A 16,062-nucleotide genomic window follows, 5' to 3' on the forward strand; every position below is an offset into this window, starting at 1 on the left:
AACACAATGGGCGTAGTCGTGGTCCTGCTTGGGTCTGTGGGCGAGAGAAGTATGGTGGACGTTCCCTCCCCGGCAAGTACGGTGGACATGCCGGGGTCCTACTGGGGACTGTGAGAGCACAAGTCCCACCTTGATCCTGGCGAGTACTGGTCTGGCTGGAATGCAGTGTGGCGGAGTGGCCTACTCCTCACTGGTTCCTTTGCGGGGAAGAGGGGCGCAGGGTGGCAGGGTATGTAGGCGCCTCCCTGTGGTCTCTCCCTGGGTTGGGTATTTCGTCATCCTATCCATGTGCCTTTCTGTGGTCTCCCCTTGGGGTGGGTATTTCACCACCATCACGAGTGAAAAAGTCACATCCCCATGGCTAGAGGTGGTAGGTGTCTGATGTAAACATCTGGTGGGATGGCGTGAGGTGGCAAAAGGAGGGTGGTCCAGTGGTGTGTAGGACAGTTTGGCTCCTGGTGTGGGTGGTAGACAATTTCCAGGGTGGAGGTATGGGTTGTCTTCTGTAGGAGGCGCAGCAGTTGTGATGTTCTCCTCAGGTGATGTTTGTCTCCCTGGGTGGTGGCCCACAGCACGTGTCTTATCTTCTCTGGTGGCATGGAGTATGGTGACTGGTTGGTGGCTCTAGGCTGAATGCTGGAGATGAGTGAGGTGACCTGGGCTTTATGAGGTCATGGAGGACGTGCCTTAATCGTCCAGGCGGGCCGGGTAACTGAAATTTTCCATCCTGTGTGGTGTATTTTTAGAGTGTGGGAGGTGTTGGGTGTGGGTGAACTGGGGGTGGATTGTGTGAGTGGTGTTGATGGTGGTGGTGAGGGTGTCGAGCTGTATCTTGCAGGTGGGCGGAAGAGACAGCCAGATCTGGTTGTGGTGGTGGTAAGGATGGGCATGGGTGGCAAGGAGCTTGGGTCATGTGGTGAGCTATTTGGGTGGGAGTGGGGGGTTCTTGGTTTGGGCAGCATGGTTATTGTGTTAGGTGGTGGTATGGTGGTGGTGGTCGAGGAAGGGGAACTGGTGTGGAGCCTGGTGTGGGATGTGGGTGTGGAGTGAGGGGTGGGTGAAGGTGAGGGGCGTGTGGGTGAGAGGTGTCCGGTCCTGGGAGTGACGGGGGTGAGGGCAGGTGAAGGTGGCGTGGAGCACTGGTCACGTGGTGGGGTGGCCAGGGGTGGTGATGCAGCAGTGAGGGTTGAGGTGGGAGGTGAGGTTGCTGGAGGCGAGTGGGGGGTCTGCGGTGAGGGCGAGGAGTCGGAGGAGGGTATGGTGGGGGACGTGGTTGTGGAGGGAGGAATGATTGAGGGTGAGGATTGTGATGGCGTGAAGTAGCATGTGTATGAGTCAGTGGAGTGGTCAGGGGAGGGGGGGGGGTGATACAGCGTGCTGGGTAGGGGGGTGAGCATGGCGTCGTTGAGGGGTGGGTGGTGGGCGAAAGGGATGCACGTGGTGATTGCGGTAGGTGCGGGTGGTGTTGTGGTATTGAATGGTTACTTGGTAGGGGTTGGGGACATTGATGGTTGTAAATGGTCCCATCAGTCGGGGTGACAGTTTGATCGGGACTGGTAATTGGGCCACCATGACTGAGTCACCAGGCTTGTAGGGACTGGTGGGGGTAGTGTCGGGTTGGAGGTCCTGGTGGTTTTGCAGGTGATGTAGTTGGCTCTTGAGGTGATGAAGGGGGTTGGACATGGGAGACGTGGCAGGTGGTTGTAAGTGGTGTCAGAATGGCAGGAGGAGTGGTGTTTCTCCAAACACTTGTTCGTGAGAGATAATGCCGTCTTCGTGGGGACAGGTGTTCATTTCCCACTGCACGATTTTTATGTGGGCTGGCCACTCCCCATTCTGCTTCTTGTATCCTGACTCATACCTGGTTGAGTAGGGTGTGTAACAACCCCTTTAAAACGGGGTGAATTAGGATCTTACAATGACGTTGATGCTGCCACCAGTGTAACGGTCTAACCCTGGGGAAAAAGTCTCTAATCAACGAGGTCAATCACCCGGAAGACAGACCGCTGACACACATTACAAAAGACGATTAAAAAAAAGAAAAACATGAAATGGTAGTGTGGGGGCGTTGTTCTTTGTACGCTTCCTCGTCCGAAACCGGTGGGTAGAGAGACAGCACGTTGAAAGGGGGGTGCACACAATTTTAATGACAAAATACTTTGGGATAACATACAAAATTCACAATTTCTGATGTCACATTCAAGCCCTGACTTACTAGTTTACCTAATTCAAAAATAATTCCTATTCATAACTAATAATTTTATCTCAGATGGATTAAAGTTCGGGATGATAGATCTGAATTACATTACTCAAAGAAATACACCATTCTATATTATTACAGACACTGAATTTAATATGAAAACGGGAATAATGACTGTCTTATCATAAAAAAATAACAATGAAAGGATTTTACAACACAGTTTCTGCACTACACCACTCCACTCACACACTACAAATCTCCAAACAACTTCCCAGCATCTATGATAGATCCGAACCACATTACTCCAAGAAACACATACTACAAATCTCTAAATAATTTCCCAGTATCTATGATAGATCCGAATTACATTACTCCAAAAAATACATACTGCAAATCTCTGAATAATTTCCCAGTATGCGACTTATAAGGCCATCCAGAACACGTGGTAGCCTGTACACAGAAAGAGAAGCGCCGGGCAAGTCATTAGCATTAAACACTAAACAAAATATATTCATTCTCAGATCACATTAACACACCTCCTCCACCAAACCCCTCAAAAAAAAATCACTGCACACTGATGTCCCCAGCAATAAAATAAAAACAGCACAAAAAAAAAATTCTAGGACATCGGGAGCTCACCTGTACAGAGAGAGAGAAGCGCCGGGCAAGTGGCGTTACTCTGCCTGCGATCCCCCATCCCGGGAAGTGCAGGTTGCCAACTCAACAATTTTCCTTTATTTATATTCACATACGAATAACCAAATCTGTCTGAACCGTGAGTTTAGAAACAGCTGGCAGCAAGGTAGATTGGTAAGCAATTATTGCAGGCTCTCACATTGGCTTAAACAACTAATTTTAAAAAGGTTACTTGACTATGGGTTTTTCGAAGCTCACGGCTAGTGGAGTTATAGCCACCCCCAAGGATGATGCAGTACACAAGAACATTTCAACATACTTATGTCCCCACTCAACAGTCGACAAATTGGGGGTAGAAAACATAATAAAAAAAAATATAGACTCATAATACAATAATAACTTAACCTAATCCTTACCCTAATTTTCCTACCTAACAACACTCCACGAAATCCACAAAATCCACCGCGAGTTTCAAACCCTGAGGAAAAGGAGCGTTACACACGCCCCCTCTCCGGAGTCTAAACTCACGGTGAAGACACATTCTTAATACAACTCAACACCAAACCATCCCTACCAGGTACAGTGTCTACTAAACAACAAACACTCTGGTCTCAACTAGCTTTTTGTCCCCAGAGTCATCTGACTCATACATCTTCCCCGTGAGGAAGACCAACTCTCCACCATGCACACGTTTTACAATCGGGACCCCAGTCATCCTCACTCTGCGGGCAGTCTTTGGAGAAGTCATCTGACTAACCTCCGTCACTCTCGTATTAGCTCTGCTCATAGTTGGGAGTAATCTATTACATTCACCTCATTCAACCAAGTCATTATTCATTTACACAAATCACCCCCATACTAAGTGGAGACAGTGGTAATAATACGTCCTCAAGTGAACTAAGGACCCGCTACACCATCGAGGGGATGACTGTGACGTGAGCAAAAGGGAATTAACAGCCCCATCTGAAAACCCCCTCCTCGAATGAAGGTCACCGTACTATTACTACATACAAACACTCAATACAGAACACATTATAATCTTCACACACATGGGGTTCTCTTGCCCCGAAACACTAGATGAGACAGAGTTCAGCTGACCTTCGAGCACTGTAGCTAACAAGGATTACATACACTGGACTCACTGTTCGGTCAGGCTCTCATATCTTAACGGTTCCAACTGTTACACTTTTCTCTATTTACAACACTCTTCACTATAACCTAACTATTTACATATTAACACTCCTCAATGAGCCGTCGTGGAGGTCTGCGTCGGCGGGGAGGAAGATCATGATCCTCTTCCTCAACCTCATCATGTTCTTCAACACAGTACTCCTCCTGCTCAGGAATTATCTCTGTCCGGCTCACATAAGGTTTCACTTTTTCAGCTGCCCTCTGCACCAATTTCCCTGTATAAGGGTCCTCCATCACATAACCTTGCCCATTTCTTATCACTTCAGTTACTCGGTATGGGCCTTTCCATTTGGCATTTAGTTTAGTGCAGGTACCAGGTAAGGGCTTTTCCACTTTAACCCACACTAGGGAACCAGCTGATACCTTTTCCTCTCGTCTTTTTCGATTAGCTACTGCTCTATACCTCCTCTGGGCTATCACACTGGCGTCTTTTATCATTTGTTTTAGTTTCTGCACATCACTATCCTCAGAGGGAATGGTAAGTAGTGGAGCAGTGATGGAACGAGGTGGCTGTCTGGCGAAGAATGCCACATACGGCGAAACTCCAGTGCTACTGTGGACTGCCTGGTTCATATGTGACTGGCATTTACCAAGAAGGACAGGCCACCTCAAAGGATAACCCTTACACAGTTGAGCCATCACAGTTTTTAGAGTTCGATGCATCCTTTCAATGAGACCGTTGGCTTGAGGGTGGTATGGGGTAGTGTAGAGCAGCTCGACTCCGTGTTGTTCCGCCCAGGTCCTCATCTCATGTCCAGTAAACTCCAAAGCGTTGTCACACAGCAAAGATCTTGGTTGGCCAAAGTCGGTAACGTACTGGGAAAGCCTATCTACTATCCCTGGTGCATGTTTGGTCTTTAAAGGATAAAATTTTACAAACCTAGAATAATGGTCTATTATTGTAAGAATATACCTGTTACCATCTTGTCCTGCAGTCATATCAGTCAAATCAATAGCTATCCTTTCTAATGGCTGTGACACTATGGGTAACTCTTTGTACTGCTGTGACATTCCCTGATTAGATTTATATTGTTGACAGTTAAGACACTCTTTAAGGTACTTTATTACATCTACTTTGATTGATGGCCAATAGAAATACTCTTCTGCTTTCTTGATTGATTTATATTGACCAAAATGCCCTGATTTATCATGTGCCACTTCTAGAGCTTGTCTGACCAAATGTCTGGGTACTACTACAGCATAACTCAAACTAGAGTCCTTATTCTCCCTCACATAATGTAGCACTTCATCTATTATCTCAAATTGATCAAGGGTTGCTCTAGCAATCTTTCGCCTGGGCAATACTCCACCTTGCAAATAAGCTATTAACTCCTCCCAGGTTGGGTCTTTCTTTTGTTCTTCTTTGAACTCCTCCTGAGTCAAACCTAACCACGTAACACGGGACTGATGGGCAATACATCTGACTGGTCGTGATAAATGATCTGCAACTACGTTGTCCTTCCCTTTAACATATTTTACGTGAAAGTTGTACTCTCTCATCTCGAGCATCCACCTTGTTACTCTCGGAGATTTGGTTCGTCTACGAAAGATATTAGTTAAGGGTTGGTGGTCGGTCTGAATCTCGAAAGTGGTCCCCCATAAATAGTGATGGAAATGTCGGCACGCAAGAACAACTGCCAAAGCTTCCTTGTCGGTTACAGAGTACCTTGTTTCACATTTACTCATTTTCTTTGAATAATAACCAAGAGGTCGTATAGTCTGATCAGGTTGAATTTGATGCAGTACTGCTCCCACGCACTCATCACTGGCATCGGTTACTAACACCAAAGGGAGTTCAGGCTGATAATTAACGAGAACGGGTGCTGACATTAACTTTGCCTTTAATATTTCAAATGCCTCTTGACACTTATCAGTCCAATTGAATCTAATACTTGACTTCATAAGGTTGGTAATAGGGGTTGCAATTTTAGCAAAGTGTGGTACAAACTTCGGTAAAACCCACACATGCCGATGAAACGTCGAACTTCTTTAACATTCCTAGGAGGTTTCTGCTGACTAATTGCTTCTAAGTTCTTTAAATCTGGAGCACTTCCCCTTTGGAAACCCTGTGACCTAGAAATTTCGCCTCTTCTTGCAAAATCACACTTAGTAAGATTCAGTTTAATACCTTTCTTCTCTAACAAGTTAAACAATTTCCGTAACCTTCCCAATAGTTGGTCAAAATCATCAGCCCATAAGATAATATCATCTAGATAATTTTTGACCCAACCTTCACGTAACAAGCGGGGTCAAAATCTCGGCCATCTTACGTGAGAATATGGCAGGTGCGCAACTCAAGCCAAAGGGTAATCTTCTAAATCTGTACAATGAAACTCCATCAGAAAAAGTGGTTAGATCTCGACTTTCCTCATCTAGGACTACTTGAAAATAGGCATCCTTTAAGTCAAGGGTGACATAATATTGATGCCCTGACGCCACATTTACTAAATCCTCTAGTCTTGGCAAGGGTAAAGATCTGTTGCAAGTTGTTCATTTACCTTTCTAAAATCTAAGCACATTCTCTTACTCCCATCCGGTTTATTCACCAAAACGATCGGAGATAGCCATGCTGCACTTGAGGGTTCAATCACCCCTCTCTGCTCCATATCATCAAGCATACTCGTTATTATTTTCTTTGCGTGTTCAGGGTATCGATATGTGGGAGATCTGCAAGGATTTGGGTCGGACACCCTAATGTGAGCGGGTTCCCCTGAGATTTTGCCTAATTCCTTCTCATCAAGCATGAATAACTTCTCATGAGCTAACACGACTTGTGACAATTGTTGCTGAAGGCCAACCGGAAGATGAGACCAATTCTGCCCAGGCCGATAAGTTTCTGTAACCGCTCACTTCGGGTACCGCTACCCTCCACATAATCATTTCGAGGTTCTAGTTCATTCTCAACCCGGGTGTGACCTACTGGGACAGGCTGCTCATCCACAGGACCTGAGTATTGATCGTAATGGGCTACAGTGGCACCTTGTTTAAGAATCTTACTTGCCTTAGAAGGATTATCTATCATCACTGGAACTGTCTGATCCTCCCTGACCTCTACCAACAAGGGGCAAGTTTGTGATGAGTACTGTGATTGAGGGTACGTCACTAGTCTAGATCCAGGTTGTTCGTTCACTTTGACTCTGATGACTTTAACTTTATATGGTTCCAACCGTACTACTTCCTTTAACTGAACAGAATTCTTCGCAACATCCAGAGTACACTCGGTAGAGGATAGACAAACTCTTTGCACACAAGCTCGGGTTGCACGGACATGAGATACGTCATATGCTGCCCCTCCCCAAAGCATTACCCTTTTACGAGGATCCCAAGTTAAAGGAGCTCTTTGGATGATGTCACAACCCAGTAATAAGTCTCGATTTAGGTAGGTATCTGGCACTACTGAGATCCATTGTTTACAGACTTCTTGATCACCCACCTGAATAGCAACATTTACCATCCCAAGAAGTCTCAACGGATCCCCATTTACTGCAGTTAAGGATGGCAAACACCGGGATTTATCTATTTCCAGTCCTAACCTCTGAACTGAACTTCTCTTAATAAGCGTTACGCCACTCCCTGTGTCCAGTATGGCGGCGCAAAGTTTCCCATTGACAATTAACTGGATTACAGGGGAGGTATCTGCTCGGCCTAGTCACAAAGAAGGATCAGAGACTGATATCGTCGGCCCGATACCGTCGCAGGCTGGGTGTTACGGACTGAACTCGCTACCCCATTAGATGAAGAGGCTTTTACGTTACTGGCTGTCTTACTTGGTCTTATTACCGTCTTCCCTTTTGGCTTCCCAGGACATTTCAGATTTCCTCGCCACAACCATACTGCAAGCAATCGAAACACTGACCTCTTTCTGGTTTCCTCCAACAATCTCTAAGGAAGTGAGTACTAGACTGACAAAAAGCACAGAATTTACGAGTGTGAGAACGTTCCAGAAGAGGTTGATCGGTTCATTTCTCGCTGTATCTGATCCAATCTAGCCTCGATCCCTGACAAACTATCCTTTGAATTTGCCGAAATAGAACTGACTGACTGCAAATCGCTCTTACTTGAGTTGTCATCACTAGTGGGAACTCGAGGAGCATCCTTCACTGGTCGGTTGGGAATTGAATTAACGGTAGCTTGGGTTTGCATGAGTATTGCTCTCTCGTTTTCTACATGTCCTAGAAACTTATTTAAAGGGATACTATCATCCTTGAACTCCTCCAAAAGATCTCGGCTCTTCCTCGGAAATCCTTGCAACAACTTACGCTTCAGAAGTTTATCTCTATCAGGCAAAGTCTCATTATGAAAGGTTCCTCGAATTGCGGCATAATGACACTTAAACTTATGAACAAAAGCTTGTGGGCTTTGCGACCAATCGTATTGGAATGCAGCATTCTGCCGCCATGCCTGATCAAAATTTAGTTCCATACCAAATTCCTTCGTGAGGTACACCTTGAAGTCATCCCAATTCGTTATGTCCCCACGATTTTGAGCTGTGTGAATCATAACCGCCAAATCTCCATCCACTCGCGACTTGGCAACCTCCAACATATCTGCAGAATCATTCGTACAACGTTCCACCGATTCAAAGAACATCTGCAATCTGGCCCCTGAATCCAACCTTTGCAAAGCGTCTAATTCGAGGACTTTTATGTCACGAGGCTTGATCAGGACATCTGAGGTTGATTTAACTGGGGTACTGGTCACTACATGGTCAGTATTTACATGACTAGTGATTGGTGTAATATTTGGTGATGGAATTCTGGGAGGACTGATGTATTATCCGCTCTCATCGACCATCTCTCAAGTCCATCCAGCCTGGTGGACACGTCTTCCAATCTATCCACTACACACCTCATTGCGTCTATCATTATTCGGGTTCCACGTACTACTGAATCCTCTGGCTGTTCTGATTCATCTCGCTCACTGTACACCCCTTTATTTCCAAAATCAATCAAATCTTCGTCTCTATCCATGTTTAAAAATTTATTTTAATGATGTTCTACTACCATTAACACTCTCAGATCTTATGTTGATCACTCTCTTCCACTTTGGTAATATTCATAATTGACTCAATGCACCTTTCCCAAATTAGATCTTTAAACATTGAATGAGATGAATTATCTAACTTACAACGCCCTATCTCCCTCAACACAACCAGCTCGGACTTCACGTATCCCACCTTAGCTGCCACCAGTGTAACAACCCCTTTAAAACGGGGTGAATTAGGATCTTACAATGACGTTGATGCTGCCACCAGTGTAACGGTCTAACCCTGGGGAAAAAGTCTCTAATCAACGAGGTCAATCACCCGGAAGACAGACCGCTGACACACATTACAAAAGACGATTAAAAAAAAAGAAAAACATGAAATGGTAGTGTGGGGGCGTTGTTCTTTGTACGCTTCCTCGTCCGAAACCGGTGGGTAGAGAGACAGCACGTTGAAAGGGGGGTGCACACAATTTTAATGACAAAATATTTTGGGATAACATACAAAATTCACAATTTCTGATGTCACATTCAAGCCCTGACTTACTAGTTTACCTAATTCAAAAATAATTCCTATTCATAACTAATAATTTTATCTCAGATGGATTAAAGTTCGGGATGATAGATCTGAATTACATTACTCAAAGAAATACACCATTCTATATTATTACAGACACTGAATTTAATATGAAAACGGGGAATAATGACTGTCTTATCATAAAAAAATAACAATGAAAGGATTTTACAACACAGTTTCTGCACTACACCACTCCACTCACACTACAAATCTCCAAACAACTTCCCAGCATCTATGATAGATCCGAACCACATTACTCCAAGAAACACATACTACAAATCTCTAAATAATTTCCCAGTATCTATGATAGATCCGAATTACATTACTCCAAGAAATACATACTACAAATCTCTGAATAATTTCCCAGTACGCGACTTATAAGGCCATCCAGAACACGTGGTAGCCTGTACACAGAGAGAGACGCGCCGGGCCAGTCAGTAGCATTAAACACTCAACAAAATATATTCATTCTCAGATCACATTAACACACCTACTCCACCAAACCCCTCAAAAAAAATCACTGCACACTGATGTCCCCAGCTATAAAATAAAAACAGCACAAAAAAAAAAATTCTAGGACATCGGAAGCTCACTTGTACAGAGAGAGAGAAGCGCCGGGCAAGTGGCGTTACTCTGCCTGCGATCCCCCATCCCGGGAAGTGCAGGTTGCCAACTCAACAAATTTAACTTTATTTATATTCACATACGAATAACCAAATCTGTCTGAACCGTGAGTTTAGAAACAGCTGGCAGCAAGGTAGATTGGTAAGCAATTATTGCAGGCTCTCACATTGGCTTAAACAACTAATTTTAAAAAGGTTACTTGACTATGGGTTTTTCGAAGCTCACGGCTAGTGGAGTTATAGCCACCCCCAAGGATGATGCAGTACACAAGAACATTTCAACATACTTATGTCCCCACTCAACAGTCGACAAATTGGGGGTAGAAAACATAATAAAAAAAAATATAGACTCATAATACAATAATACCTTAACCTAATCCTTACCCTAATTTTCCTACCTAACAACACTCCACGAAATCCACACAATCCACCGCGAGTTTCAAACCCTGAGGAAAAGGAGCGTTACAGGTGCAGTGGCTTCTTTCGCATATCCCATTACTCTGTGGCCAGTATGGGGAGGAGTGGGAAAGTTTGTATCTGTAGATGGAGTCGAGTTCCCTCCATATCTTGCTGGTAAATTCTGGTGCGTTGTCTGAGTGAAGGGCTTGGGGGATGCCAAAGTAGGGGAACATGTGGTGGACAAGGGCATCGTCCATGGCGACGGCGTGGTGTTCTTTGGCTGGGCAGACGATCAGGAATTTCAAGTATGTATCTATGAAAATGATGATGTATTTGTAGCCTGATCTGGGCGGTAGAGGTCCTACTACATCCACAGACAGGAGTTGCCACAGCTTATGGGCGGTGATGTCTCTGGAAGGGCCAGGTGTTCTTGTGGCATCCTTACCGAATGCACAAGCCCGTCAGGCCTGGGTGACTTGTTTGGTCAAGTTAGAGGGGCTTGGTGTCCAATACATGTTGTTGTTGAAAACTTGTAGTAGTTTCTTGGTTCCTTGATGTATACTGTTGTGAGACTAGGTGGGTCATTGTGTCAAGGGTGGTGTCTGGGTTGAGCACTAGATGCCTGGTGTGTGTGAACAGGTGGTCACCATGCCAGTAGAGCCTGGAAAATACTTGGGGTGGAATCCAGCCGGGCCAATCTTTGTTCTGCCATTGCTGGAGGAGGCTGGTGGTGACACTGATGGTGTTGATGGGTAGTCTGGACAAGGCGTTGGCATCTGTGTGTAGTTTTCCCGGCTGGTATGCTATGTCAAAGGTGAATTCTTCGAGCGTTTCTCTCCTCCTGATTAGTTGGGCATTGTGGGTCTCCAATTAGTGTAGCCACTGAAGGGACTGGTGGTCCGTATTTATGGTGATGTGGGTGCCGGACAGGAAGGCACGGAAGTGGTCCAAGATGATGCCCAGGCATTCCTGTTTGGTGGCGACGTAGTTCTTCTCTGCCTAGTTGAGGGTACATCTGGCACAGGCGATGATGTTTTCCTGTCCTTCTTGGACTTGGGCAAGGACAGCACCGATCGCTGCTAGGGATACGTCAGTGTACAGGCAAAAAGGTAGGGTGCAGTTGGGGAATGCGATGATCAGAGCAGTGATGAGTTCGGTCTTGAGGGTGTGAAAAGCTTGAATACGATCTTCTGTCCAGATAAAAGGTTCACCATTTCTTGTCATGTAGGGGTTTTGCAATGTTGGTGAATCCCTTCACGAAGCGCCAGTGGTAGGATGTGAGACCTATGAAGACTTGGACTTCGTGGATGGCTCGGGATATGGGGAAGTCTACAATAGCACGCAGCTTGTCAGGGTCAGGTCCTATGCCTTCCTTAGAGATGACGTGTCCCAGGAAGGAGACAGATCGTTGAGCCAGGACGCATTTCAACGGCCTGAGCTTAAGCCCTGCCTGTCATATTCTGATGAAACCTTGTTGGAGGCATTGGAGGTGGTTGGCCCATGTCTGGCTGAAAATGATGACACTGTCAAGGTATGCTAGGCATGTTTCCCAGGTGAGGCCACTGAGAACTGATTCCATTAGCCGGGAGAATGTAGCTAGGGCATTGCATAGTCCAAAAGGGAGGATGTTGAACTCATAATGTTTTCCGTTGCTGGTGGAAAACACTGTTTTGCCCCTATCTTCTGGGTGCACCGGGACCCGCCAGTATCCTGACTGAGGGTTGAAGGCGGAGAACCAGGATGCTCCGTACAGGGAGTTGAGAGGATCGTCTATCCTGGGTAGGCATGTGGCGTCCTTGGTGATTACGTCGTTTAGTCGCCAATAGTCCACACAGAATCACATGGTGCCGTCTTTCTTTTTAACCAAGACGACTGGAGAGGACTAAGGGCTGGTGGATGGGGATATGACACCAGCATCGAGCATTTCCTGGACCTGCCTATCTTCTTCAGCCCGCTGTTTGTTTTTTTTTTCTTCAAGATGGTTGACAAATAGGTGGTCCTGTGGTGTGGATCTCGTGCGCCAGGTATGTGGTGTGGTTGATGTCTGCCGGTCCTGACAAGAGGTCTTGAAAGTCCAGAAGGCGTTGGAGGCTGTTAGCTTGGTGTGGTGAGAGGTGTTCAGGTAAAGGGGAAAGGGTGACGGGGCAAGAGGGGGGTGAGGGGCATGGCTCCGCTTCCTCCATCTAACCGACCACTAATCCTTTGGGGAGGGTGAGAGAGGTGGTGGAGATGTTGAAAATGTGCACTGCTCCGAGGTGGGGGGGGAGGTGGGAAACAGTAGGCAGGAGGAGATGGTTCCCAAAGGTAGGTTCGGATGGAATAGAACGGAGTTTGCGATGGGCCTGTCCAGGCGAAGCCAGGCCTCGTGCTGGGGGGGAATGGTGAGGGTGGAGGCGACGGTGGCAGGGAAGGTGGTGGGTGGGGAGGCGAGAAGGTTAGGGATTGTAGGGGGTACGGTGGAGGACATGGCAGGGGGAGAGGGGGAAGGGGGGGTGTGCATGTGCTGTGTGGCTGGGCAGGAGAGTCTGGAGACTTCCTGAAGTGGAGGTGCTCCTTGTGGCAATCAATGCTGGTGCATAACTCTTGCAGGAGGTCCAGTCTCAGGTAGCCATTGTAGGCATACAATATTAATACTTAAGGATAGAAGTTGGATTACAGGAGACCAGGTAGTTCCAGGTGTCATCCAGGTGTGGGAGGCGTCTCGACAGGTGTGCGCTTTCGCGAGAGGCACAGGTCCCTGGTGGTGTGCTGGACCGTCCGGTGTGGGCTGCGGGGCATCGCTGAGGGAGGCTCCTCTCTGTTGGGGCCTCTGTGCATGTGGCGGCCCTCGGGACTGGGGCCAAATAGGGCAAGCAGGTGCGCAGCTCTGCGCCTGTCCTTGGAGGAGGAGGACGGCTTGCTGGTGGGTCTGGGTAGGTCCCTGCCTGGAGTCCTCGAGGCATCCTTAGGTGGCTGGAGGCTGTGGTCTCGCCAGCGTCGAGAGGCCATCAGGGGCTGCCTGTGGCGTCTCGTCCTCAGATAGTCCAGCAGCAGCTGGTGACGTCAGGGCGCCAAATGTAGTGAGCACACTCCTAGGCTCACAAGGGGGCCGTTCCAGACACTCTCCAACAGGGACTCTGCTGGGGGGCAAGCTCCTCCCCTAGGGGTGTGGGGGTAGCGAGAGGAGAATCTCATTCGGCCTCTGCAGAAGTGAGATGAGCAAGGGATGCTACCCTTGAAGGGAGCTACAGGGGTAGGGGACGAGGGAAGTACGGTGGACATTCCCTCCCCAACGGGCACGGTGGGGGCTGCCACGGTCCTGCTCCCGGTGAGGCTGCAGATGAGGGAAGTACAGTGGATGTTCCCTCCCTGCAAGTATGGTGGACGTTGCCGTGGTTCTGCTTGTCTCTGGGATGGCAGGTGAGGGAAGTATGGTGGACATTCTCCCCAGCAAGCATGGTGGGCATTGCCATGGTCCTGCTCCCAATGGTAGGCTGCAGACGAGGGAAGTACGGTGGACGTTCCCTCCCCGGCAAACATGGTGGACGTTGCTGTGGTTCTGCCTTGCCCTGGGATGGCAGGTGATGGAAGTACGGTGCACGTTCCCTCCCCAGCAAGTACGGTGGACATTACCATGGTCCTGCTCCCAGCAGGGCCTGCAGGTAAGGGAAATACGTTGGACGTTCCCTCCCCGACAAGCACAATGGACATTGTCGTGGTCCTGCTTGGGTCTGTGGGCGAGGGAGGTATGGTGGACGTTCCCTCCACGGCAAGTATGGTGGATGTTGCCATGGTGCTACTGGTTTCTGTGGGAGCACAAGTCCCACCCTGATCCTGGCAAGTGCTGGTCCAGCTGAAGTGTAGTGTAATGGGTTTGCGTACTCCCCGCTGGCTCCGTTGAGGCGAAGAGGGGCGCAGGGTGGCGGGGGATGTAGGACCATCTAGCTTGGGCCCCTTATGTGCCTCCTTGTGGTGTCTCCCTGGGGTGGATATTTCGTCATCCCATCCACGAGCCTCTCTGTGGTCTCCCATTGGGGTGGGTATTTCAGTCAGAGTTGCCAGTTGGCCCACTGTTTGTGAGCAGAGGTATTTTGTAAAGTTCTACATTAAATTTTGTGCTCTTTTCTCTATAATGTTTTATCTTTGTGATTATTTGTTAGATTATGTAATTTTATCTTAATTTGTATGCTAAATAATTTAGAGTGTTATGCAGTATAAGAAAACTCTGGCATGTTTTGGATGTCTCCAAGTTAGTAACTGTTGTAACCATTGGTCCCTCAAGAATGCACCATAACTTTGATGTAGCAGATCACTCTAAAATATAACAAGCTTACACAGGGATGGGGAAGAGACTAGGGCAGTTTCAGTCAGTTTTCAGTTCAGTTTGAATGTAGTTCAGTGTCAGTGCAGTGAAGTATGTATAGCTCCGGTACTTGTGAAAACAGTGAAGTTGGCATGCATGAAGTGTAACTGCAGTTAGTGTAGACTGCATAGCTCCGGAACGTGTGAATGAAGTAGTGTAGTTGGCAAATATGAAGTGTAATTATCTGGGAAATAAAGACTGAACTTAAGATAAAATACCCGCTGCCGCCGGACCACCCACCCCGCCATCCCCCACCCCACCACCAAGCCACCATCACCCCAGGACGACACCACAGCGGGGTTAGTGACCCGGAACAAGAGGGTCACCGGGACACTCCTGTCCTGAGTCCCTCTTCCCCGCAACTGTCACAACACCAGGTATGCGGGAAGAGACAACGACCCTGCGAGCAGGGCAGCCTTCACCAGGTTCGGGGTGGGACTGATCCAGAGCCGGTCCCAGGCAACACCGCGGTACGGCCACCGTACGTACCAGGGAAGGAGCGGTCACTGTACCCCCTTCAGTTGTTTTCCCCCTGTGACACCGCCATCACGGCCACCGTACGTGAGGGGGAGGAAGCGGCCACCATACGCCCTTCAGTCACAGCCACCTCTGGGGATGGCCTCGGGGCGTTAGTTATTGAACGCGCCTCGACTGGCAGAGACAGGCGTAGTGGAACCGCGATTACAGCCACCGTACGTGACGGGGAGGGAGTGGCCATCGTACGCCTCTCATCCACTACAGGAGTCACACCGCGTTCACGGCCACCGTACGTGACGGGGAAAAAGCGGCCACCGTACGCCCTTCAGTTACTTCCCGAAGGGCAGGCAGGCCCACGGCGACAGCCACTGTACATACCAGGGTAAGTAGATCCTTGGCTACGGCCTCTGTACGTACCGGAGAGGGCGCTGTCCCCTTTCACCCCTCTCATGCCTTTTCCTCCTACGGGAATAACACCGTGTTCACGGCCACCGCACGTGACAGGGAAGGGGCGGCCACCGTACGACCTTCAGTTACTTCCTGACAGGCAGGCAGGCCCACGGCTACGGCCACTGTATGTGCCAGGGTAAGTAGACCCTCTGCTACAGCCTCAGCACGTACCGGAGAGGACGCG

General features: G+C 48.0%; 1 protein-coding gene across 1 annotated transcript; it reads right to left on the reverse strand.

Moving 5' to 3' along the window:
* Window positions 1-4,069: 4,069 nt before the first annotated feature.
* LOC145419200 (uncharacterized) lies at window positions 4,070-5,038 on the reverse strand. The gene has a single exon (XM_080287435.1). The coding sequence runs from the start codon at window positions 5,036-5,038 to the stop codon at window positions 4,070-4,072; it is 969 nt and encodes a 322-aa protein (XP_080143561.1).
* Window positions 5,039-16,062: the final 11,024 nt, after the last annotated feature.

This window comes from Coenobita brevimanus, chromosome 14 (genome assembly GCF_032717465.1).
Source record: "Coenobita brevimanus isolate Jiangsu-jjx chromosome 14, ASM3271746v2, whole genome shotgun sequence".
In the NCBI taxonomy this organism is placed as follows: domain Eukaryota; kingdom Metazoa; phylum Arthropoda; class Malacostraca; order Decapoda; family Coenobitidae; genus Coenobita; species Coenobita brevimanus.